The sequence below is a fragment of the Entelurus aequoreus genome, linkage group LG09 (assembly GCF_033978785.1).
Source record: "Entelurus aequoreus isolate RoL-2023_Sb linkage group LG09, RoL_Eaeq_v1.1, whole genome shotgun sequence".
In the NCBI taxonomy this organism is placed as follows: Eukaryota; Metazoa; Chordata; class Actinopteri; order Syngnathiformes; family Syngnathidae; genus Entelurus; species Entelurus aequoreus.
The window spans coordinates 39,691,326-39,716,566 of record NC_084739.1 but is presented as its reverse complement, the minus strand read 5'-3'; the positions used below and the strand labels follow the sequence as shown (position 1 = coordinate 39,716,566).

Below are 25,241 nucleotides of genomic sequence, written 5' to 3'. Positions count from 1 at the left end.
ACAGCTATCCAATGTGCAGCAGTATCCAGCATCAACTGTGTCCAGGCAAATATACTTCACAGTATGAATGAACTGAGTGTCACATACCATGGGTTGTGCTGCGCTCCTTCGTTTCATTCAGTTGCTTGAGGGGTTGAGTGGTCCAAAGTGCACGATTCCAGCGAAATATCAGAAGGTCAGTGTCGGATCTGTAGCCTTTTCTGTTGACAATGTAGTGTGACAATCAGAAAGTAATTAGTCACTGAGAGTGGAAAGCAGGGTTCTGTCTGACACGCTGGGTCCAAGGATGCAACATGAAGTCATTACTGCTGTTTTGAGGGTGATTTATTTTCCCTTTGAGTAAAAATACAATACATTACATTCAGATGGTTTGTGGTCCCTTTGTGGTCCTTTTGCTGTCCTTTTGCGTTCTCTTTGCGATCCCTTTGCGACCTCTTTGCGACCCCTTTGCGGTCAACAGAAGTAACGGCACCCAGGTTCACTCTCTCCATACAAGCCAAACAATTCACAGAGAGGTGCAGGTGTTATATATTCAGCAATCAGCCCCACACACACTCCGCCCACACACATAGCCACACCCACTATCCCAGGTGACAAGTGAGAAACAAATCCCTGCCTCTACACACGGTGTATTTCACACTTCAAATATATTTAGTTTGAAACAAATGTCTCCAGGAGACACCACACAGTGACAAGTCATTCATTTTTTTGTTTCAGGCAATGACAAAAATGTACAAGTTGACAAAACATAATAATATAAATTAATATAGTGCATTATTGTCCAGTTTTGCCTGAAAGGGAGTGGGAAGAAGATAACTTATTTAATCCCACCCCCAGTTCTCCATTCAGTGATTATTCACATTATTCACTCTCACTTTGTTCAAGGATTATAATACAGATGTTGTATCATAGTGGCATTACCACAGGTAACAATAATTATTACACTGTAACCATAATTTGTATCAACAATGTAGGAATAATGAATATATTGTTGGTATATTGTACATTATTATAACAAGTGCTGTTGACTTACCTCTGAAAGGATGAGTCTTCACTTTCTGATGTAAAATTCTGAGGTTTTGCACACACTCAAAGTTGGTTTGTCTGTTAGCTTTTACCAACTTAGCATTCCGAAATGTTTCGCCGTATATAAACTGACTCATTTGACCAACTGACCAACGAGATACAGGACACGTTCAGCAGGTTACTCAAATGTCGTTTATTAGATCAATTCCACCAATTTTACTTATTTTTCAAAATGGCGAGCATTTGGAACAGGGTCCAGTTTGTTTTGGTACGGTCAGAAAATGTTTTTCTTTAGTACGATCCATTTCAATATAGTTTGTTGCTCTCGCTCACAGTACTGCTGGTTGACTGCAGCTACAGTTGTAGTCAAAAGTTTACATACACTTGTAAAGAACATAATGTCATGGCTGTCTTGAGTTTCCAATCATTTCTACAACTCTTATTATTTTGTGATAGAGTGATTGGAGCACATACTTGTTGGTCACAAAAAAACATTCATGAAGTTTGGTTCTTTTATGAATTTATTATGGTTCTACCGAAAATGTGACCAAATCTGCTGGGTCAAAAGTATACATACAGCAGCGTTAATGTTTCGTTAGATGTCCCTTGGCAAGTTTCACTGCAATAAGGCGCTTTTGGTAGCCATCCACAAGCTTCTGGCAAGCTTCTGGTTGAATTTTTGACCACTCCTCTTGGCAAAATTGGTGCAGTTCAGCTAAATGTGTTGGTTTTCTGACATGGACTTGTTTCTTCAGCATTGTCCACATGTTTAAGTTAGGACTTTGGGAAGGCCATTCTAAAACCTTCATTCTAGCCTGATTTAGCCATTCCTTTAATACTTCGGACGTGTGTTTGGGGTCATTGTCCTGTTGGAACACCCAACTGTGCCCAAGACCCAACCTCCGGGCTGATGATTTTAGGTTGTCCTGAAGAATTTGGAGGTAATCTTCCTTTTTCATTGTCCCATTTACTCTCCGTAAAGCACCAGTTCCATTGGCAGCAAAACAGGCCCAGAGCATAATACTACCACCACCATGCTTGACGGTAGGATTGGTGTTCCTGGGATTAAAGGCCTTACCTTTTCTCCTCCAAACATATTGCTGGGTATTGTGGCCAAACAGCTAAATTTTTGTTTCAGCTGACACCACATGGACAATGATAAGACCTTCTGGAGGAAAGTTCTGTGGTCAGATGAAACAAAAATTGAGCTGTTTGGCCACAATACCCAGCAATATGTTTGGAGGAGAAAAGGTGAGGCCTTTAATCAGTTTAACAGTTTAAGAACAACGTTTCTCAACGAGCTATTGCAAAGAATTCAGGTAGTTCACCATCTACGGTCCGTAATATCATCAAAAGGTTCGGAGAATCTTGAGAAATCACTGCATGTAAGCGGAAAGTCCGAAAACCAACATTGAATGCCTGTGACCTTCGATCCCTCAGGCGGTACTGCATCAAAAAGCGACATCAGTGTGTGAAGGATATCACCACATGGGCTCAGGAACACTTCAGAAAACATCGTCGTTACATCTGTAAGAGCAAGTTAAAACTCTACTCTGCAAAGCGAAAGCCATTCATCAACAACACCCAGAAACGCAGCCGGCTTTGCTTGGCCCAAGCTCATCTAAGATGGACTGATGCAAAGTGGAAAAGTGTTTTGTGGTCTGACGAGTCCACATTTCAGGGCACATTTCATGTCATACAGAGAAAGAAATCAGACCATGAAAAAAAAAAAAATGTGTTGACTTCTATGACTGACCAGCATTCTAACAGCTGAGTAGTCATTAAGATTTGAGCGTGTCTTTACACAAAGCTTCATGTGCGTGATACAAAAGAGAAGAAGGCTGCAGCTCGGGGAGAATTTGGGTCTCGTTTGATCAAGCACACACTCGCCTATAAATAATTCAACATAGGAACACTGCACGCGTATCCACTGGAGTGGATTATTTGATATTTGATTTGGTGTCACAAGGCTAAGTCTCATATTATACTGACGCCTTTTTTCCACTGTGATGATCAAGTGTGGGGTCAAAGTGCATTAATTTTGAAAGGAAGGTTCAAGCTTTTTATATTAAGCAATCCATGTAATTCAGGAAATGATGTGCTATGAAGGGCCTCCATGTTGCTTATGTTCTGACTCCTTTCTAGCTCCTTTTTTCCTGATGTAGACTTTACATTGACAGACAGTAATATCCTGTTCTTTAAAGTGGAACATATTTGCTCTTCTGTATTTAATTCAACACATGAAATACTGTTCATATGAAATGCATGAACCATGCTTTGGGTGTGACTGTGTGTGTGTGTGTGTTGATGTTTTATTTTTACCGTCAAATTATAACACATTAAAAAACTAAATGAGAGAGTTGGAGCAAGGAATGATGTGCACTCATGAATTATGAACGAAGACTTGAATACATAATTTATTTGGTTTTGTTGCATATTTTATGGTAATAATTTTCCTTTCATTTTCAAACGCCAAAAAAAATCACGCTTTTTTTGTAGTTTTTTCAAATTATTAATTGGTTTCCTTGTGGCATTTCAAACAAATGTGTGCGTGTTTCCTCAGCACACCGAAGTCATGCGTCAAAATCACAATTTCTCTTTTGTGTACTTGATGGTGTTGGGTCATGCAGATATGTAAAATACTCAATCTATATTTACATAGTTGACTGCTGTGTTGTGTTGAATTCCCTCAACAATCTGGTTTAAGGATCAAAACACAAAAAAAGCATTGAGGATTTACAAAGTGAAATGCTGCCATCTCCTGCCTGTTAATAGGCTGACATATTTGTTCTTGTTGGACTTGAGATAATAATCCACATCATGTTGACAACTGATATCTTTTGTTTGAACAGAAGCTGTCAGATGGCGACATGAGTAAGTGCAGTCCCCTTCATCAGCAGTAAGTAACACACACTTATCTTCCTCTCCCCAGTAAGTCAGTGTCTGATACACATGAAGTGTTTATCATTTTTTGTTTAACCAATACTAGTACCAAATCGGTACTTTAAAAGCAATTCCGGTGCCTGAGCCGGTATTTAAAAAATGGAAAACATACAAAAAGACCAAAAACAAAACAGAAAGCCTTTTTTTTTTCCTGAAATATTGTGGAATTACAGTGCATCCTGAAAATATTTACAGCGCTTCACTTTGTCCACATTTTGTTATGTTACAGCCTTATTACAAAATGGAATAAATCAATTTTTGTCCTGAAAATTCAGTAGACAATACCCCATAATGATAATGTGAAAAGGTTTTGTTTTTTTCACATCTGATTGTGTTTCCTTGGTTTATGTTTATTTCCTGTCAGTGCTCTTATTTTAGTTCCTTTTCCTGCTTGTCTCCCTGAGCACTATTTCCCCTGACCTGCCGCTGATTTGCAGCCTGGCCACTCCTGTTGTCAATCAGCTGGCTGCTATTTATGCCTGCCTCGCCCTCCAGTCAAGGCTTGATGATTGTTTCCTGTTATCCTGTTTCCTGTTTTCCTATTTCCTTTTTGACATTAAAGGCCTACTGAAACCCACTACTACCGACCACGCAGTCTGATAGTTTATATATCAATGATGAAATCTTAACATTGCAACACATGCCAATACGGCCGGGTTAACTTATAAAGTGCAATTTTAAATTTCCTGCGAAACTTCCAGTTGAAAACGTCTCGGTATGATGACGTTTGCGCGTGACGTCACGGAGTGAACGGAAGTATTCGGACCCCATTGGATCCAATACACAAAGCTCTGTTTTCACCACATAATTCCACAGTATTCTGGACATCTGTGTTGGTGAATCTATTGCAATTTGTTTAATGAACAATGAAGACTGCAAAGAAGAAAGCTGTAGGTGGGATCGGTGTATTAGCGGCGGACTACAGCAACACAACCAGGAGGACTTTGAGATGGATAGCAGACGCGCTAGCCGCCGACTCCGGGCCGCCGACCGCATCTATGATCGCTCCGTCGATCGCTGGAACGCAGGTGAGCACGGGTGTTGATGGGCAGATGAGGGCTGGCTGGCCTAGGTGGATAGCTAATGTTTTTAGCATAGGTCTGTCGAGGTCCCGTAGCTAAGTTAGCTTCAATGGCGTCGTTAGCAACAGCATTTTTAAGCTTCGACAGGCTGGAAAGCATTAACCGTGTAGTTACATGTGTAGTTACATGTCCATGGTTTAATAGTATTGTTGATTTTCTGTCTATCCTTCCAGTCAGGGGTTTATTTCTTTTGTTTCTATCTGCATTTAAGCACGATGCTATCACGTTAGCTCCGTAGCTAAAGAGCTTCGCCGATGTATTGTCGTGGAGATAAAAGTCACTGTGAATGTCCATTTCGCGTTCTCGACTCTCATTTTCAAGAGGATATAGTATCCGAGGTGGTTTAAAATACAAATCCGTGATCCACAATAGAAAAAGGAGAAAGTGTGGAATCCAATGAACCCTTGTACCTAAGTTACGGTCAGAGCGAAAAAAGATACATCCTGCACTGCACTCTAGTCCTTCACTCTCACGTTCCTCATCCACGAATCTTTCATCCTCGCTCAAATTAATGGGGTAATCGTTGCTTTCTCGGTCCGAATCGCTCTCGCTGCATTGTAAACAATGGGGAAATGTGAGGAGCCCTTCAGCCTGTGACGTCACGCTACTTCCGGTACAGGCAAGGCTTTTTTTTATCAGCGATCAAAAGTTGCGAACTTTATCGTCGTTGTTCTCTACTAAATCCTTTCAGCAAAAATATGGCAATATCGCGAAATGATCAAGTATGACACATAGAATGGATCTGCAATCCCCGTTTAAATAAAAAAAAATCATTTCAGTAGGCCTTTAAAGTCATGTTTGCCTGCGCTACGCCTGCCATCTCTGCATCTTGGCATTCAAGATTGACAAAATCTGACAGAGAGCACATTTGTTTTTTGTTTAAAAAACTAAACAATCGCATGTACATAAATACTCACAGCATTTGCTCAATAATTTGTTGACGCACCTTTGGAAGCAATAATAGCCTAAGGCTTTTTGAATACGATGCCACAAGTTGGCACACCTATCTTTGGGCAGTTTTGCCGATTCTTCGCTGCAGCACCTCTCAATCTCCATCAGGTTGTATGGGAAGTGTGGGTTTTCATCCTGCCAAAGGTGCATCAACAAAGTAGTGAGAAAAGGCTGTGAATATTTATGTACATGGGAATTTTTTATTTTTTTATCTTTAATAAATCTTTAAAACAAATTAAACTTTTCACATTGTCATTATGGAGTATTGTGTGTAGAATGTTAAATACAAAATAGATTTATTGCATTTTGGAATAAGGCTGACACTAGTGTTATAACGATACAATGTGTGGTACCGGTACCGGTACTAAAATTATTTCGATACTTTTTGGTACTTTTAGGTACTTTTCTAAATAAAGGGGACCACAAAAAAATTGCATTGTTGACTTTATTTTAACAAAAAATCTTAGGGTACATCAAACATATGTTTCTTATTGCAGTTAAGTCCTTAAATAACATAGTGAACATACTAGAAAACTTGTCTTTTAGTAGTAAGTAAGCAAACAAAGGACCCTAATTAGTCTGCTGACGTATGCAGTAACATATTGTCATGTTCCATTCTATTATTTTGTCAACTTTATTAACGGACAAGTGGTTTAGGACAATTTCAAAGGCCACTGTTGGATCATACAGAGTACAGCCCCAATGTGATTTGTTTTTGATGGATCTCAAAATTCCTGGCTGCGCCGCTGCCTCTGGAATTGGGTTTCTTTAACACGCTGAGTTAGCTGGCATTTGTTAAACAATCAATAACTGCACAATTTTTGGGGTGCGTTGTAACTGAATGTACCTTTTCTGGGGCCCTAACAGGTTCAGGAATGTTCCCAATTTCAAGTCAGGTTTATTTATTAGCACATTTTAATCACAACAGACGTTGACGACGGTGCTTTACATAGAGTAAAATATAAAAAGAATATTCGGTATGGAAAAAATGACTGAAAAAAACACACAGAACGACAACTTAAATGTATGTTATTTAAAAGCCAAGGAATCGTAATTTGGAGAACGTGCGGCAGTCCCAGCTGCAGACAACAGAGACGACCACACCCCTTCATGCCCAGACTGGGAATGAAATGTACAAGAAGGAGAAACACGAGCATGTCTGGATGACTTGCCTCCATCTTTCTAGTGGTTGCCGCCGAGTTCCCGAACGGGTTGTTACGAAGCTGGCTGTAGGCGCATTCTTTCTCATGTCACTTCCTGTGTGGGGCGCGGTCTTTCTGGCATCACTTCCTCTCCGAACTCAGTTTGTAAACAATCAATGAGTCCATACAAAGCTAAGAGCCGGAGATTCAAGAAATAGACGGCGCACTTACCCGTGTAAAAAATTGACCGAGGAGGGCAACCTTAAACGGTGATTTAGTGTGGCTGAAATGAGGCTTAGGCTAAATAATTATTCATTTAAGGGATTATCCGGCTTAGTGTAGACATAGCCTCAGTCTGTCCAACTTGCTTATAATGTGCTCCACTCAGTCTCCTGTCCCAAGTCTCTAGTTCTTTATGTCAGGTTCATATTATTGTCTCAGTCTCTCTTTTGTCGTCTGGATCATTTTCCCGCAGGTGGCCTATTGTAGCCACAATATGAATTTTGGTGCAAAATTTGTCCTTGCATCAAACGTGTGGTACAGCCAGGTCTTTGCTATGAAGATCCTGGCCAGATGAAGTCATCAGGACCACATCATCTGCAAAAAGCAGATACCTAATCCTGCAGCCACCAAACCAGATCCCCTCAACGCCCTGACTGCGCCTAGAAATTATATCCATAAAAGTTATGAACAGAATCGGTGACAAAGGGCAGCCTTGGCGGAGTCCAACCCTCACTGGAAACGTGTCCGACTTACTGACGGCAATGCGGACCAAGCTCTGACACTGATCGTACAGGGAGCGGACCGCCACAATTAGACATCCCCATACTCTCTGCGCACTCCCCACAGGACTTCCCGAGGGACACGGTCGAATGCTTTCTCCATGTCCACAAAGAACATGTAGACTGGTTGGGCAAACTCCCATGCACCCTCAAGGACCCTGCCGAGAGTATAGAGCTGGTCCACAGTTCCACGACCAGGACGAAAACCGCACTGTTCCTCCTGAGTCCAAGGTTCAATTATCCGGCGTAGCCTCCTCTCCAGTACACCTGAATAGACCTTACCGGGAAGGCTGAGGAGTGTCATCCCACGATAGTTGGAACACACCCTCCGGTTCGCCTTCTTAAAGAGCGGAACCACCACCCCGGTCTGCCAATCCAGAGGTACCGCCCCCCGATGTCCACGCGATGCTGCAGAGTCTTGTCAACCAAGTCAGCCCAACAGCATCCAGAGCCTTTAAGAACTCCGGGCGGATCTCATCCACCCCCGGGGCCTTGCCACCGAGGAGCTTTTTAACTACCTCAGCAACCTCAGCCCCAGAAATAGGAGAGCCCACCACAGATTCCCCAGACACTGCTTCCTAACAGGAAGACGTTTTGGTGGGATTGAGGAGGTCTTCGAAGTATTCCCTCGATTGATCCACAATATCCGCATACACGGTGTTGACAGTGCACTGCTTCCCCTTCCTGATGCGACGGATGGTGGTCCAGAATCGCTTTCCATGGCTTCCCCGAACTGCTCCCATGTCCGAGTTTTTGCCTCCGCGACCGCTGAAGCCGCACACCGCTTGGCCGGTCGGTACCTGTCCACTGCCTCCGGAGTCCTATGAGCTAAAAGAACTCGATAGGACTCTTTCTTCAGCTTGACGGTATCCCTCACCGCCGGAGTCCACCAATGGGTTCTAGGATTACAGCCACGACAGGCACCAACTACCTTGCGGCCACAGCTCCAATCATCCGCCTCGACAATAGAGGTGCAGAACATGGTCCACTCGGACTCAATGTCCAGCACTTCCCTCATGACATGTTCAAATTTCATCTGGAGGTGGGAATTGAAACTCAGAGTCTCTGACAGGAGACTCTGTTAGACGTTCCCAGCATACTTGTCAACCCTCCCGATTTTCCCTGGAGACTACCGAATTTCAGTGCCCCTCCCGAAAATCTCCCGGGGCAACCATTCTCCCGAATTTCTCCCAATTTCCACCCAGACAACAATATTGGGGGCGTGCCTTAAAGGCACTGCCTTTAGCGTCCTCTCTCACCTGAAAAGGAGACTATTATATATGTCTCTGTTATCCGTAGGTTTATCTAAAACCCATAATGTAGGCAGGCACGGAGCTTTTTCTCAGCGTGTGTTTATTCCAGCTGGCACGTTAATACACTGACACACAACAGCCGGATTCCCATCATGCATTGCTTCAAAACTACGGCAAGTAGTAATGTCCAAAAACATAACAGAGATGAAGCAGAAGAACGAAGAAGAGACATGGCGACGACGAGTAAGAAGAAGAAGTACACTTGCAAGTTCCAAAATGATTGGAAAAAAATAATTTCAGTTCATCCAGGACAGCTCGAAGGGGAAGGGGTATGCTGCCTGCAAATTTTTTGTAGATCAGACTTCTCCATTGAACACGGTGGCCGAACGGATATACTCATTCATGAACGGGTTATACATATATATATATATATATATATATATATATATATATATATATATATATATATATATATATATATATATATATATATATATATATATATATATATATATATATATATATATATATATATATACTGTATATAAGAAATACTTCAAAATATATTCACACCCCCCTTTACCCCCCCCCCCCCCCCCCCCCCCCTCAAATGATCTTTTCTGATTACATAATTTTGACCACATTATTCAAAACATTTTAGACATATCGTCTATTCAGCAAGATAATTTTATAATTGTGTAGTTGCTGGATTACTTTATAGACTGATTTATAACAAATTAAATTGACGCGTTTTTTGTTGTCTTCTGGTGTTTTTATTTAAACAGTGTTCATTTTTTTCATTTGGAAATATAATAAAAAATAATACTTCGTATATATCCGCTGGAGCTTCTGTATATTTCTTCTCGTTTCATGCCCCCCTGCCTGCTTAATGACTATAAAAAAAATAAAAATAAAATAAATGTTGTCAGGTTTATTTGTCCATGACATTTGGGCCAAATTTTATGAGAAAAAGGCGACAGCATTGCAACATTACTACCTTTTTTTAAACACAAGAGAAGGTAGGATAAAGTATTATTTTCATATGGTTATGGTATATGACATGTTAACGTGCAACATGCAGTGACATAAATGCTGCTTTAAGGCAGCTTTTTTTATGCAGCTCTGAATTGATCCAAGAGTGTGTACCTAATGTTGTGACCGGGTGAAAACCGGTTTATGCAGTTTATTTTCCACCTTCTCTAGAAAAAAAATAGCGCTAATGACTTCAAGATATATATCTAAACAGTATATATTTTCAAATGATAAAAACATACACTTTTGGAAAGGGTGGGAGGTGGTTTCATTTGCAATCTGGGAATGCCTCCACAAACTAACATCTTGCAAAGAGAAGCAGAAAGTAGGTAATCAAAATGGCACTAAATTTACACTAAAGCATATCCAATACATATCATCCAGACCAGAAGGAAGTGTGGAATGTAAAGAGGAAGTGTAAATGTTGATTAAAATCACCCTTTAATGGCCCTATTCACCCATGTGCATAAAAGGGGAACTGTACTTTTTTCAGGTATTTTGCCGTTCACAATTCTGATGTAAGACAAGAACACATGTGTTTCTCTTTTCTGTGCATTCTAATTAGAGAAAAAACACTAGCAAGAGGTGGCTAAAAATGCAGGTAATTGGGATACAATCTATTCTGCTTATAAAGCCCTCTAAAAAAAACATCTAAAAATATCCATCAACATTTCATATACATGCTGTAAATATATATGTAATGTAGTAACAGGCACATTCATAATGTAATATTTATTGTATTTTGGTCATTTTAAGCATTGCTGGAACTATTATTTTTGAGCACATTGATTCCACAGACATTTTGCAATGTTCACTATTTTCTTAAACAACAACTACTACTAATCATGACAAACTTCATGAAAGACAACGGCGACTACTTTGGTTTGACAAATGACAATCCAGAACCTTTTATTTTTGAGCCTGAATAATGAAGCTGAGTGATCAGCAGATCTAACTATAGTGAAACACTAAATGTAGCACTTGTGCTGAATGCTAAACAAGAAACACAAAATACCAACTTAATAAACAATCACTTACTGTACAATGTCCGCTGTCACTGGGATGCCGACTGATGGGATGTTTATATCTTTCATCACAAGATTTGTGCTCCCCGTTTAGATGATGAATTCATCTTAATCCTCACTCCGAAGGTAAAAATTGCTGGTAGCATACGAACATCTTGTCACGTTTTCCTAGCAGTATCTTTGGGTCTAAGTTGAATTTTATAGTTGACTAACTTCTCAGCTTATGGCTACAACCTTCTGCTATACAAGTGTGAGGCATGATTTATGATCTTGTATTAATTTTTACTAACACATGCATGTCAATACATGCAGTCGATATGTACCCTTTGTAATCAAAGCACCGGGTGACTAAAAATAGTTCCTCTGCGATCGCTCTTATAATAACAATGTTGCTAATACTTGGTTAATATTCCGGCCAGGACATGAGTATTGTTGGCGGTTTTTGGATGTTTTTAGAGGGCCTTATAGGTTAAACACAGGCAGAGTAATCTCATTAGCTACATTGTAAGCTGTCTAGTACGATTAGGGTTCCAAAGGGGTGGAAAGTTTCCGGTAAATTTCCGGAAACTTTCCGGAAATTTACCCCGGGATGTTAAGTTCGGGAAGTTTGGAAATATTGACAATTTTTTGATTATTCAAAGTTGGACACCGTCCATGGGAATTAATGGGAATATATGGGAATTAATGGGGAAGTACAATAATTATATATTATTGGGCACTTGTCTATATGCTGCTGCATCTTTGTGGCATTTTTGACATAGCTCTTTGCACAGTATTTGCAAATGTACGCAGTTTTCCGCCAGTTGGGGTGAAATGTCTCCACACATCAGATGGTGTACGTGGCATTATTCTGTTTGTATTTATGTATTCTTGTAAAACACTAATGCAATGCCACACACACATATAAATAGTCAGCGAAACTAGTGGTCCCCAAACACCGGGTCGCGGCCCGGTACCGGTCCGTGGATCTATTGGTACCGGGCCGCACAATAAATAATAAGTTATTTCCGTTTTATTTTTTATCTGAGCTCGAACAATCTTTTATTTTGAAAAGTATTTTTTATTTTGAAAAATGACCGGATTCTCTCGGTTATGTCTTGGTCACTTGAGCGCCAAAATTTTACCCAGCTCGCAAAATGAGTAAAAAACAGACGTCTTTGGAAAGTTTCTTTGTGAAGAGGAAAAGGCACAGTGAAGAGAGCCTATGACTTCCAACAAAAAGAAAGCTTTTAATAGACAATACCAGGAGCCATATTTGAAATGCTGTCACATAAATAACTGAAATGTTTTTCTCTCACAGGCACTACTGAAACACTCTCATTCACACAACTGAAATGTTTTTCTCTCACACACACTACTGAAACACTCATGCACACTACTGAAATGTTTTTCATTCACACACACTACTGAAACGCTCTCATACACACTACTGAAACACTCTCATACACACAACTGAAATGCTTTTCTCTCACACACACTACTGAAACACTCATGCACACTACTGAAATGTTTTTCTTTCACACACACTACTGAAACGCTCTCATACACACTACTGAAACACTCTCATACACACTACTGAAATGTTTTTCTCTCACACACACTACTGAAACACAATACTGAATCACAGTATGTGAATGTGAGTGTGAATGTTGTCTTTCTGTGTTGGCCCTGTGATGAGGTGGCGACTTGTCCAGGGTGTACTACGCCTTCCGCCTGATTGTAGCTGAGATAGGCTCCAGCGCCCCCCGCGACCCCGAAGGGAATAAGCGGTAGAAAATGGATGGATGGATATTATTTTATCACTTCAAGCCCCCTGAACACCTATGTTTTCGTAATTTCTCTCTGAGCCATAAATCTACCATGAATATTCTGTCCTTCCCTTTAACACAGAGTCATCAGCTATCGTAGGGTGTGGACGGGGAAGAAAGCTCATCATTTGTCAGCTGAGGTGTCAATCCACATTGAAATAAGACTGGTGTTTCTGAGTGACACAAATGTCATGTAAAAATGGAATATGAAACAAACATACATTCCTTTATGCTGAGCTATACATAAAATTGAGCAAAAAAACAAAAATGGGAGCATACATACTTTTAATGTATGATCACTAAGTTTTACTTTTGTACTTGACTTAGCTTCAAATGCCAATGAAGGATTCATCTCATCACAGCAATAATATGCAGTGTGTAGTAGCCATGTTTGTGTTATTTATATTTCTCTAGTACTGCATATCTTATTAAGTTAAATAAATGTTTTATTTGTTGAAAGATGGCCATTAAAGCCTACTACGCTGCTGTACTTTAACATTGGTCATGATGGTGGTGCTTGATGAATGCTTGGGCCTACTGCGCTACTGCACTTTAATGTTGGTCATTGTGGTGGTGCTTGATGAATGTCTGGGCCAACTAGGCTACTGCACTTTGATGTTGGTTATTGTGCACAGCAGTTATGTTATTTACATAGTATTAGTGCATGTGCCTCACAATACGAAGGTCCTGAGTGGGGATGATGTTTGATAAGAAATGATCGAGTTTGAGCCTATTATCGAATCTTCTTATCGAACCGATTCCTTATCGATTCTCTTATCGAGTCCAGATAGGTTGTTGTATATGGAAAAAAACACACAATATTTGGTTTAACAAATCACTTCACATTCTCTACTGCTCGCTACTATAGTATTACCATATCTGAGTTATTGTGCAGAAATGTGGGGAAATAACTACAAATCTGCGCTATATTCGTTAACCGTGTTACAAAAAAGATAAATTAGACTGATACATAATGTTGGATATAGAGAACATACAAACACTTTATTTATTGAGTCAAAAATATTAAAGTTTGATGATTTGGTAAAATTGCAAACAGCTAAAATGATGTGGAATTAAATGATGGAATGGATTAAGTAAAGAAGTTCAACATTGTACTGATATGATCCAGTTTAAGAGGTTGTTCAAATGAATAGTGCTTACAAAGTACAAAGAAGAAGAATTATGAGAAATACTTTCAACCTTATTGAAAATAAGATATTCTTCATCTCAGTATATTAATAATGACTGAATTAATTAATTACATATTACAAAACTGTTGTATATACTAATTCACAGATATTTTATTATAAAAAGGTCAGTAAATGATGTATATATTTGTAAACGCTAAGAAGTGGGAAAGGGACAGGATACATTAAGGGAAATAAGAAATACTAGAAATGAAATTAACAGTTTGGCCACACAGGAAATAAAAAAAAATCTAATGTTCTTGAAACAGAAAAACTATGAAAGTGGCTCTAAGTCTATGAAAATATTGGCCTGGAAACTAAAAAAAAAGAGAGCAGAAAACACAATTCATAAAATCAGAGATCCAAGAACAAAAGAGATAAAAACTAAACCAAACGAAATTCAGGAAGCCTTCAAACATTTTTATAAAACTTTATACTCTGAGGTCTCTAGTAGGAGCATAACCCAAATTGACAGCTTCCTGAACTCCCTGGATTTACCTATTTTAGATGAAAAACAAAACCAAACAATTGCTGCAGATATAACTGAAAATGAATTAAAAGTTGCAATTAATAGGCTTAAATTAAGTAAATCGCCAGGATCAGACGGTTACACGGCAGAGTGGTGTAAGGAATTTAAAAAAGAATTGATACCTGTTTTACTCCCCACATTTAATTGGGTCTTAAAAAAGGCACAAACGCCACTTAGTTGGAGAGAGGCAATTATCTCAGCTATACCAAAAGAAGGCAAGGATATAATGGAATGTGGATCTTACAGGCCAATATCGGTTCTCAATGTAGATTATAAATTATTTACTTCCATTATGGCCAAACGATTAGAAAATTTCGTACCTATATTGATACATAATGATCAAACAAGTTTTATACATCAACGCCAAACACAAGACAATATAAGAAAGACACTACATATTATGGATCATATACAAAGGAAAAACATCGAAGCAATTGTTGTAAGTGTGGATGCTGAAAAGGCTTTTGATTCGGTTAATTGGAATTTTCTTTACAGAGTTCTACATAAATTCGGCTTTCAGGATACAATCATTAAAACTATACAGGCACTATATAACAATCCTACTGCTAGGATTAAAGTCAATGGATATTTATCAAACAGTTTTACCCTAGAAAGGGGCTCTAGACAGGGATGTGCATGGTCGCCATTACTCTTTGCATTATATCTGGAGCCATTAGCTCAGTCTATCAGACAAAATGAAGATATTAAGGGAATCATGATTAAAGGAAGAGAGTATAAACTGGCCTGCTATGCGGATGACATTTTGGTCTACCTCGGACACCCAACATACTCGCTCCCTAAATTAATGCAATCATTTGAACTGTATGGTCAACTATCAGGATATAAAATCAATATAGGTAAAACCCATCTACTCTCATATAATTATAACCCACCAGGGGAAATCAGAAGTAGTTACCCTTTGATATGGCAAACAGAGTCTTTTAAATACCTTGGCATTAATTTGTCAAAAGATCTAACAAAATTATCAGAATACAATTATCTTACCCATACATAAAAAAATAAAAGATGACATAGCAAGATGGAACTTAATTCCTTTTTTTAGCCTTAGTTCTAGAATTGGTTCCATTAAAATGAATGTACTGCCAAGACTGATGTACCTATTTCAAACCCTGCCAATAGAGATTAACCAAAACCAATTCAATGAATGGGACAAAATGCTATCAAGGTATTGTAACGACCTGCTGAAGTTGATGTTGTGTTCTTGAGTGAGTGAGATTTAGAATTCCCATTGTTGTGAACGTAGCACGCCTGTAAGATGATTGGCGAAGAAGGAGGAAGGTTGTTGTTGCGGAAATGAGGAGGAGGATAGACGTGTGTGTGGAAGGAACAAGATAAGTTGAGCTGTGTTATTATAGGTTGCTCAATAAAAGTTAAAAAAGAGCGTCAGACTTGGTGTGCACTTCTTCTGGACGCTACAGTATATATGGCAAAGTAAAAGGCCAAGAGTTCGTCTCAAAACTTTACAATTGGTCAAACAAAAGGGAGGATGGGGTTTACCTTGCCTCCGATATAATTATTTTGCAGCCCAGATGAGAGCAGTGATATGCTGGTGCAACCCGTCATATACTGCTCAATGGAAAATTATTGAAGAAGAAATGCCCTCCATCCCCATACAAGCAATCCTGGCCGATAGCAATTTACAGACCCACATAAATAACATTGATAACCCAATGGGTGAAATGGACCCTTAAAGTGTGGAAAATGATTATAAAGGAATACAAACTCGAGAGTGATATTGCAGTTCTTAAATGGTGTGCCTATGACACAGAGTTTACACCTAATAAATTAGACTCGAGATTTAAGGACTGGATATCTAAGGGTATAACAGCTTTATGTAGTGTAATGAAAGATGAAAAAATGCTTAGTTTTGAAACTATTAAAAGGACATATATATTAGAAAACCAAGACTTCTATCGATATTTGCAGTTGTGACATTTTGTTAATATGAAGGTGAAAAGTGTCACAAAGACAAGTATATGTTTGATTGAACTGTTTACAAAAGCCTACAATTCAGAAACTATTGATAGAAGTGTTTCATGCTTGTATAAGGGTCTGTTGAATATGAAATCATATTCAACTTCATATATTAAAACAAAATGGGAGAAGGAAGGAGGGATAAATATATCTGAGGAAGAATGGACAATAATATGGAAATATCAATGGACTTGTACCAGCTCACCCAAGTGGAGGGAGTTTGGCTGGAAAAGTTTGATCAGATTTTTTATTACACCTTCTCAGAAGTCTCACTATGATAACAACTCCCCTGCCTGTTGGAGAAATTGTGGGAATTCAAATGCAAACCACCATCATGTTTTCTGGGACTGCTCCACCATAAAGGACTATTGGAAAGAGATACACCAAGCTCTACAGGATATTTTCCAACGTGAAATACCCCTTGAAAGTAAAACTTTGTTTTTTGGACATGTACCTCAGGACTGGCTGGAGAAAGATAAACACTTAAGGAATATCCTACTGGTGGCTTGAAAAAGACCATTACTAGGAAATGGATATCCCAGGAGAGCCCGACTTTGAAGCAATGGATGGAAATCACAATGGACATATATCAAATGGAGAAGATAACTGCCTTTATTAACTATAAATTGGAAAAATGTACTTCATACTGGGAAAAATGGGTCAATTATGTCACGCCCCATAAACCTGACTTTAATTTTTCGAATTAGTGATTGTACTGTTCAAAAAAAAAAAGGATTACCCCCTATACGTGTACAGGTATGTATGTATGTATATGTGTATGTGTGTGTACATATATATGTATGTGTGTATATATAAATATATATATATAAGCATCTGTTTATATATATTTTTTTAATTATTTTATTTCTAATTATTATTATTATTAAGGTATTATCATTTATTTTTTGTTTATTTAATTGTTGTATTTGTAGATATTACTTTGTTGTTGTTTTTTTTGCTGTTACTTTCTTTTCGGGGGGTGGTGGCTGGTATGGTTGGGATATAAACAAAAAACATTTGAACATATAGGGCAGACAACAGATATAAGATGTATGTGAATATGATGTAATGGATAGGAATGTCTGATGCTGGATGTCAATAAAAATAAAATGAAAAAAGAAAAAAAAAGAAGAAGTGGGAAAGGGGTAGGATTAAATAAGCTTTACTTCTTTCTACTCCTTTAAAGTAAAATGATATGAAACTGTGATGCTACCTTTGTTTTTGTTGTTTTAACTGATGTGTGAAATACTCTTCACCTATGGTGTATTCTCTGAGAACCTCTGTTTTTGTTTCAAATGTTTTGAGGCATTATTTATATTTTTTACATTAGAATGGTCCACTAGACTGAGAAGATACATTTTAAAGAATGGGCTGTCACCTGTTTTTTGTTTAAATATAATTAACCTGTTTTGAGGCATTATTTATGTTTATATTATATACAAGAGGTTATTTTGAATATTGCTACCTCTGTGCTTTTTCTAAAACTGTGAATGTTACAGAATATAAGTGTGACTTATTTTGTTATACTGTCAACAGAGGAGAAAAAATGCTTTATTTAAATAAATATATTATTTATAAAGCAAGTTCGAGTATCATTGGCAAATTTTCACCTAGTCCCGGCCTTGGCGTGCTGCCCGTCTTGGCACGCATATATGTGTCATCTTTTTGGGATTTCAGAATATGGTCAGCCTACATGTTACCATAGCAACAAAGCTGCAAACATTACTAGCTGATTTGACAGTGTACTTTTTGGGCTCCCTGCAAGACAAACGGCAAGTTTGCAATAGATGTGAGACTCTATAGGACCCGCGGAATCAATAGTTGCTAGCTTGTTTGTAGTAGAGGCACACACGGCTAACTGCTTAGCTCACTACAATGCCATGTTGCATTATATTTCGTGGGATATAACAATAATTTAGAAATGAATAATTTCTATTTACCTTTTCCTCCTCTTTCTCGATGTCCATGAGCTGAAACGTTGCGCTTGATAACGCTGCGGTGCACACTCGCTCCGGAACGAATGCTCCAGAGCTGTAAAAGGCAGCGCCATATTGCTTGGCTGCCGGGAGGAGAAAGGCAACGAGGTGTGACCGTTTAGGTGTCGCGGCCTGCAGGTGCAACGGACGGCTGCAGCCCGACTGTTGTTGCATTGAAAGTGTTCTTATATTCTCCACTGAGGCCATCAAATTATGAAGCAGAGCTGCTGCCTCAATTAGGCTACTTGTCAGCAGTTAGGCAGACATTTTGTTCCGAAACAACTTGGCTGAAAAAAAATTAAAAAACTTGGTTGAAAAGGAGCATGCATTATTGATGACCGGAACCGGAAGGCAAATCTTCTCACACACACTCGTGAAAAGCTCTCACACATACAAGTGAAATCCTTTCACGCATACTAATGACATTTTTTCTCTCACATGCACTAGTGAAAAGCTCTCATACGTACTAGTGAAATCACTTTTACTAATACTCCATCCATCCATCTTCTTCCGCTTATCCGAGGTCGGGTCGCGGGGGCAGCAGCCTAAGCAGGGAAGCCCAGACTTCCCTCTCCCCAGCCACTTCGTCCAGCTCTTCCCGGGGGATCCCGAGGCGTTCCCAGGCCAGCCGGGAGACATAGTCTTCCCAACGTGTCCTGGGTCTTCCCCGTAGCCTCCTACCGGTCGGACGTGCCCTAAACACCTCCCTAGGGAGGCGTTCGGGTGGCATCCTGACCAGATGCCCGAACCACCTCATCTGGCTCCTCTCGATGTGGAGGAGCAGCGGCTTTACTTTGAGCTCCCCCCGATGGCAGAGCTTCTCATCCTATCTCTAAGGGAGAGCCCCGCCACCCGGCGGAGGAAACTCATTTCGGTCGCTTGTACCCGTGATCTTGTCCTTTCGGTCATAACCCAAAGCTCATGACCGTAGGTGAGGATGGGAAGGTAGATCGACCGGTAAATTGAGAGCTTTGCCTTCCAGCTCAGCTCCTTCTTCACCACAACGGATCGATACAGCGTCCGCATTACTGAAGACGCCGCACCGTTCCGCCTGTCGATCTCACGATCCACTCTTCCCTCACTCGTGAACAAGACTCCGAGGTACTTGAACTCCTCCACTTGGGGCAGGGTCTCCTCCGCAACCCGGAGATGGCACTCCACCCTTTTCCGGGCAAGAACCATGGACTCGGACTTGGAGGTGCTGATTCTCATCTTACTAATACTACTAAAAAATAATTCCATGTGTGTGTGTGTGTGTGTGTGTGTGTGTGTGTGTGTGTGTGTGTGTGTGTGTGTGTGTGTGCGTGTGTGTGTGTGTGTGAGAGAGAGAGAGGTTTTCAGTAGTGTGAATGAGAGTGTTTCAGTAGTGTAGAAGATAGAAAAAAATCATTACTGTTTATGGGAGTGTTTCAGTAGTGTGTGTGAGAGAAAAACATTCCAGTAATGTGTATGACAGTTTCAGTAGTGTGTGTGAGAGAAAAGTAATTCAGTAGTGTGTATGAGTGTTTCAGTAGTGCATATGAGAGTGTTTCAGTAGTGTGTGAGAGAAAATCTTATCAGTAATGTGTATGAGAGTGTTTCAGTAGTGTGCATGAGAGTGTTTCAGTAGTGTGCATAAGAGTGTCTCAGTAGTGTGTGTGAGAGAAAAACATTTCAGTAGTGTGTATGAGAGTGTTTCAGTAGTGTGTGTGAGAGAAAAAAATTTTAGTAGTGTTTATGAGAGTGTTTCAGTAGTGTGTATGAGAGTGTTTCAATAGTGTGTGTGAGAGAAAAACATTTCAGTAGTTTGTATGAGAGTGTTTCAGTAGTGTGTATGAGAGTGTTTCAGTAGTGTGTATGAGAGTGTTTCAGTAGTGTGTGTGAGAGTGTTTCAGTAGTGTATATGAGAGTGTTTCAGTAGTGTGCGTGAGAGAAAAACATTTCAGTTGTTTATGTGAGAGCATTTCAGTAGTGTATATAAGACGTAATTCTGAATAATGTTTAAAGTTTAAAGCTTCTGTGAAAGGATTGCAGTCTACCTTGTCTGTATGCACATGTGTTATGTGAGCAAGTCTTTATGTTGTACATTTCATGTTTTATGTGTTGTTTACTGTTTTTAATGTAACCTTGCTGCTGCCCTCTTGGCCAGGTCTCCCTTAGAAAAGAGATATTTGATCTCATTGGGATTTTACCTGGTTAAATAAAGGCTAAATAAAAAATACATTTAAAAAAATGTCCCTAACGGCCCTTCATACAATAGGGCCCTAATAGAGCAGGCTTGATCCAACACAAGCTTGCAACGACCTTGTCACACAGTGTTTTCAGGGCATTGAATCAAAGCTCCTTAGACATGCTCCAACATACTGTGTACAATACAATATGGTGCTAGTAAATGTGCATGAAAAGCTTAAAAGGCAACACAGTTCCAGCACAAAAATGATCAACACCTGCATGTGTTATGTGTTAGTGGGGGAGTGGGAGTGACAGAACTAGAAAAGAGATGTGATTCTTTTTGTGTGGGGGGAGTCACAAACAATGAAGCCCTCACTTGTTGAGAAGGACTTGGCTTACTGTATATGGATTGAAAGTACTGCATGTTAAGAGTAACACTTGGATCTGAGTACAATGATGGAAGCTTTCAGTAAACTCACGACTTGTGCTTCTGCAAAGATTCGGTAAGATCTATGAATCGTTTTTGTGTCACAGGAATGATGACCAGAGATGTTGTTTTACTCTTATTTGGACCTAAAGATAGATATTAAACAGTCAGTTATAATACAGTTTAACACTGCAGTTACCATTCTAGAACTGAACATTTAACAATTTATTTGATTATATATTCTCACTTGTCTTTGTTTCAGGCAGCTTCAGAATATCGTTCAGGACATTCAGAAAAATGATAGCAGTTTCCTGAATAAATTAAAAAGGTACATTCAAGCTTTGGCAGTCAAAAACACATATGTATGTGTTGAATGAGTTTTGGTAACTCGCTAACATGAATAAATTGAATTTGTGTTGCATACTGATAGAAATTGTTGGTTCCACATTCACAACTGCTATAAGAGAAACAAAAATATCTCACACAGGTGGTTTAGGTTTCACTTTCCTTTCCTTTCTCCTGATAACATAGAAGGCTTGTTTTACATGTTAGTGACTGTTAGTTAAACACAATTGAAAAAAATCACTTTAAAAATATAATCAGTGGCAGGAAGTCAGGTGTGGATGAGGTTGTCTTATGACTTTAATGCTGGTCGTGGAACACTGGAGGGTTTTGGAGGTTTGTGATTTGTGGTCTTAGAAAAGCCATCCAGCCTTGTGTCTCACAGTGTTTTATGTGGGGTGTTCCAGAAGTACTAATGTTGCGTTCTATATTTGTAATAGAAAGTTATAATTTCCGAGTTCGAAGTCTGAAATTTCTAGTGGAAACGCCCCACGAGGTCGGATTTCCTACTCTTAAAGTCGAAGAGTCCTCACCACCCCCAAGTTGGCTTCAAAGATAGCTGCTCTGAGTGTAAACAAAAATAGAAGCTTCCTATGATACCCATCCATCCATCCATTTCCTACCGCTTATCCCTTTTGGGGTCGCGGGGGGTGCTGGAGCCTATCTCAGCTACAATCAGACGGAAGGCGGGGTACACCCTGGACAAGTCGCCACCTCATCGCAGGGCCAACACAGATAGACAGACGACATTCACACTCACATTCACACACTAAGGCCAATTTAGTGTTGCCAATCAACCTATCCCCAGGTGCATGTCTTTGGAGGTGGGAAGAAACCGGAGTACCCGGAGGGAACCCACGCAGTCACGGGGAGAACATGCAAACTCCACACAAAAAGATCCCGAGCGCAGAATCAAACCCAGGACCTTCGTATTGTGAGGCAGACGCACTAACCCCTCTGTGATACCATTTATGTCTATTTTGTGCCGCAGTAAATCAGCCATATACTATGTATTGTTGGACATTTATATATGGTAATGTTACTGTAGAGTAAATTATGTTTTTTGTCATGTGTTCTATAGGTTTTACATAGTGTATGTGTTCTGAAGGTTGCAGAATGACCGCATATTTTTCCAGAAGTCGTTTATATTCAGATAATGCAAGCGCAAGAATAGCGTTTGCGGATGCGGCCATGTTGTTTTTCGACCCCGTAACTGGATTGCGCGTGCAGTCACTCGGCAGTGACGTCATTCCAAGTTTTGACTTCCAACTTCCCAGGTTAATGGAACGCATCATTAGTTCTTGGACAATCAGTGTCAGAATGTGCTCAAATTGGACTCCGAGGTTGCCCTGACCCCCTATCACTAGTTCTGTTTATTATCTTCATACACAGTCTCTGAAAATGAAATCAAGCTTTGGTGGCTCTGAGGTCTCATCTCTGCTTTTTCCAAATGGCTGTATCGGCCCAAATGTACGTCAAGAGCGAACCAGAGCTTTTCTTCCTGTCACTCACTCATGCAGCTGTAACACAGATACTAGGTCAAAAAAAGTGTCCTAAATTGTTGGGCAAGTTAGCAAACAACAAGCTCATTGAAGATAATGGTGATCAATGGAACATCACTAAAATGTATTATGTGCTTTTCTTTTGCAGTCTAGCACTTGTTTTTATAACGTTACTGAAAACATTTTAACTCTATTTCCCCAGGGTCTGGAAAAAGAGGTTTCGTCCTATATTCACTGTTGTCTTATATTTGGTCAAATAGGGTAAATATACTTCTGAGGTCTTCATTGAGCTGTTGCCCTTTTTAGTGGGATGTTTGCAGCTTGGTCGTGAAGCAACCTTGGGCAGAATTCGAGGCCATGGTTCCCGGTGGAAGAGTTCATCTCGCTCAGTGTATAGTTAAAAAATGTGGGAAAATTAAAACAGAGACATTTTTTGCAGGGTCCGTAGTCATGTGGTCAGATGATACAAATTTCAGTTTTGAGCCGATGCTAAAGCAAATAAATGGCCAGTATCACCGTTACTGATACTTCTTTGGATGATCTTGTGATATTTTCCTTCAATTAGTTGATCAGGTTTGCGATGAGGTGGCGACTTGTCCAGGGTGTACCCCGCCTTCCGCCCGATTGTAGCTTAGATAGGCTCCAGCGCCCCCGCGACCCCGAAGGGAATAAGCGGAAGGAAATGGATGGATGGATGGATAGTTGATCAGGTCTCAAATCAGAATAAAATACAGGACCAAGATTCTAGGCAACCAAAAATATATATTCTGAATATATTTTTTTTGAACAATACAACAGCAAGGTGACGGTCAAATGGTTTTGAGATTTACCATAGATGCTTTCTACAGGGAGACTTCCCTGGTAAAGTTTTCCGAGTATGTCCAACTAGTGCAGTGGTTTTTAACCTTGTTGGAGGTACCGAACCCCACGAGTTTCATATGCGCATTCACCGAACCCTTCTTTAGTGAAAAATATTTTAATTCAAGACAAAGACAAAAATATTTTAATTCAAGACAAAGTTATATGTTTTTGGTAACACTTTAGTATGGGGAACATATTCTAAGTAACAAAGACTTAATTTAGAGTTTTTTGGACACTAGGGGAACATATTCTAAGTAACAAAGACTTCATTTAGAGTTATTTGGTTAGGGTTAGGGTTAGAGGGTTAGGGCCAGGGTTAGAGGGTTAGGGTTAAGGCCATGCCAAATAAGGCATTAATAAGTACTTAATAATGAGTAGTTAAGAGCCAATATGTTACTAATTTGCATGTTAATAAGCAACTAATTAATGGTGAATATGTTCCCCATACTAAAGTGTTAGCATGTTTTTTTACTGGTGCACAAAATGAACCGTGCATGAACATCACCTTGTTCAAAGAACAAAACCAACACAGTGCATAAACTCACAACAAATTACACACCTGCAAATCAGTGTGACTTCTGCTGTTGCTGTATCCATAATACCCCGATAGGGAGAAGATTTTATTTACACGATGAGTCGGGTGTGTTTTGACCTCCGCCGAACCCCTGAGCCAGACTCACCGAACCCAGGTTAAGAACCACTGAACTAGTGTGAAAAGCCTTGGACACGTTTGGGCGACATTGTCCAACAGCTGCCATGGTACTCTTGATGTGTGTATAGAGGAGTCTGCAGCTCCGTGTTTAAACTGTTACCCCTAATACTAGACTCTAATAATAATAATTAAATGAATAAATGGTGTGTAAAACACTGCACTATTTCTTTATTGTCATCATATTTTCTTTCTCTTGCAGAGTGAAAAACAAACCAGTTCCAGAAGTGCCTGTGAGAGATTACTTAGGTAGGATCTGTTTCTTGGGAAATGATGGAGTGGAAAGCTGAGACAGAGCAGAAACAATGTGGCACACTTAAACTTCCTGATGACCAAACTTTCCCTAAAAAGTTAGCTTTATGTATTTTTTAATGAAACAAATGAAATTTTTTTATCTGGCCTTCATTTCCCATTGTATAAATTAGTTTTTGAGTAATCGGTAGATAACTAACTGTACTTGGAATGACTCACTATGCTGCCCCCTCCTGCTGTGACGTCATATACAGAACTAGAGCCCA

General features: G+C 39.6%; 1 protein-coding gene across 4 annotated transcripts in view; it reads left to right on the top strand.

Annotated features, from left to right (window-relative positions):
* blnk (B cell linker) overlaps positions 1–25,241 on the top strand; it is an 82,141-nt gene that overhangs the window by 18,282 nt on the left and 38,618 nt on the right. For 3 of the 4 annotated variants that reach the window (XM_062058756.1, XM_062058755.1, XM_062058754.1), the window contains exons 2-4: positions 3,879–3,925; positions 21,572–21,637; positions 24,926–24,972. In XM_062058756.1, coding sequence (XP_061914740.1) covers positions 3,879–3,925; positions 21,572–21,637; positions 24,926–24,972 — 160 coding nt within the window. Of the gene's footprint in view, positions 1–3,878; positions 3,926–21,243; positions 21,386–21,571; positions 21,638–24,925; positions 24,973–25,241 lie in introns of those variants that run through there. The other variant, XM_062058757.1, reaches the window with a different exon arrangement.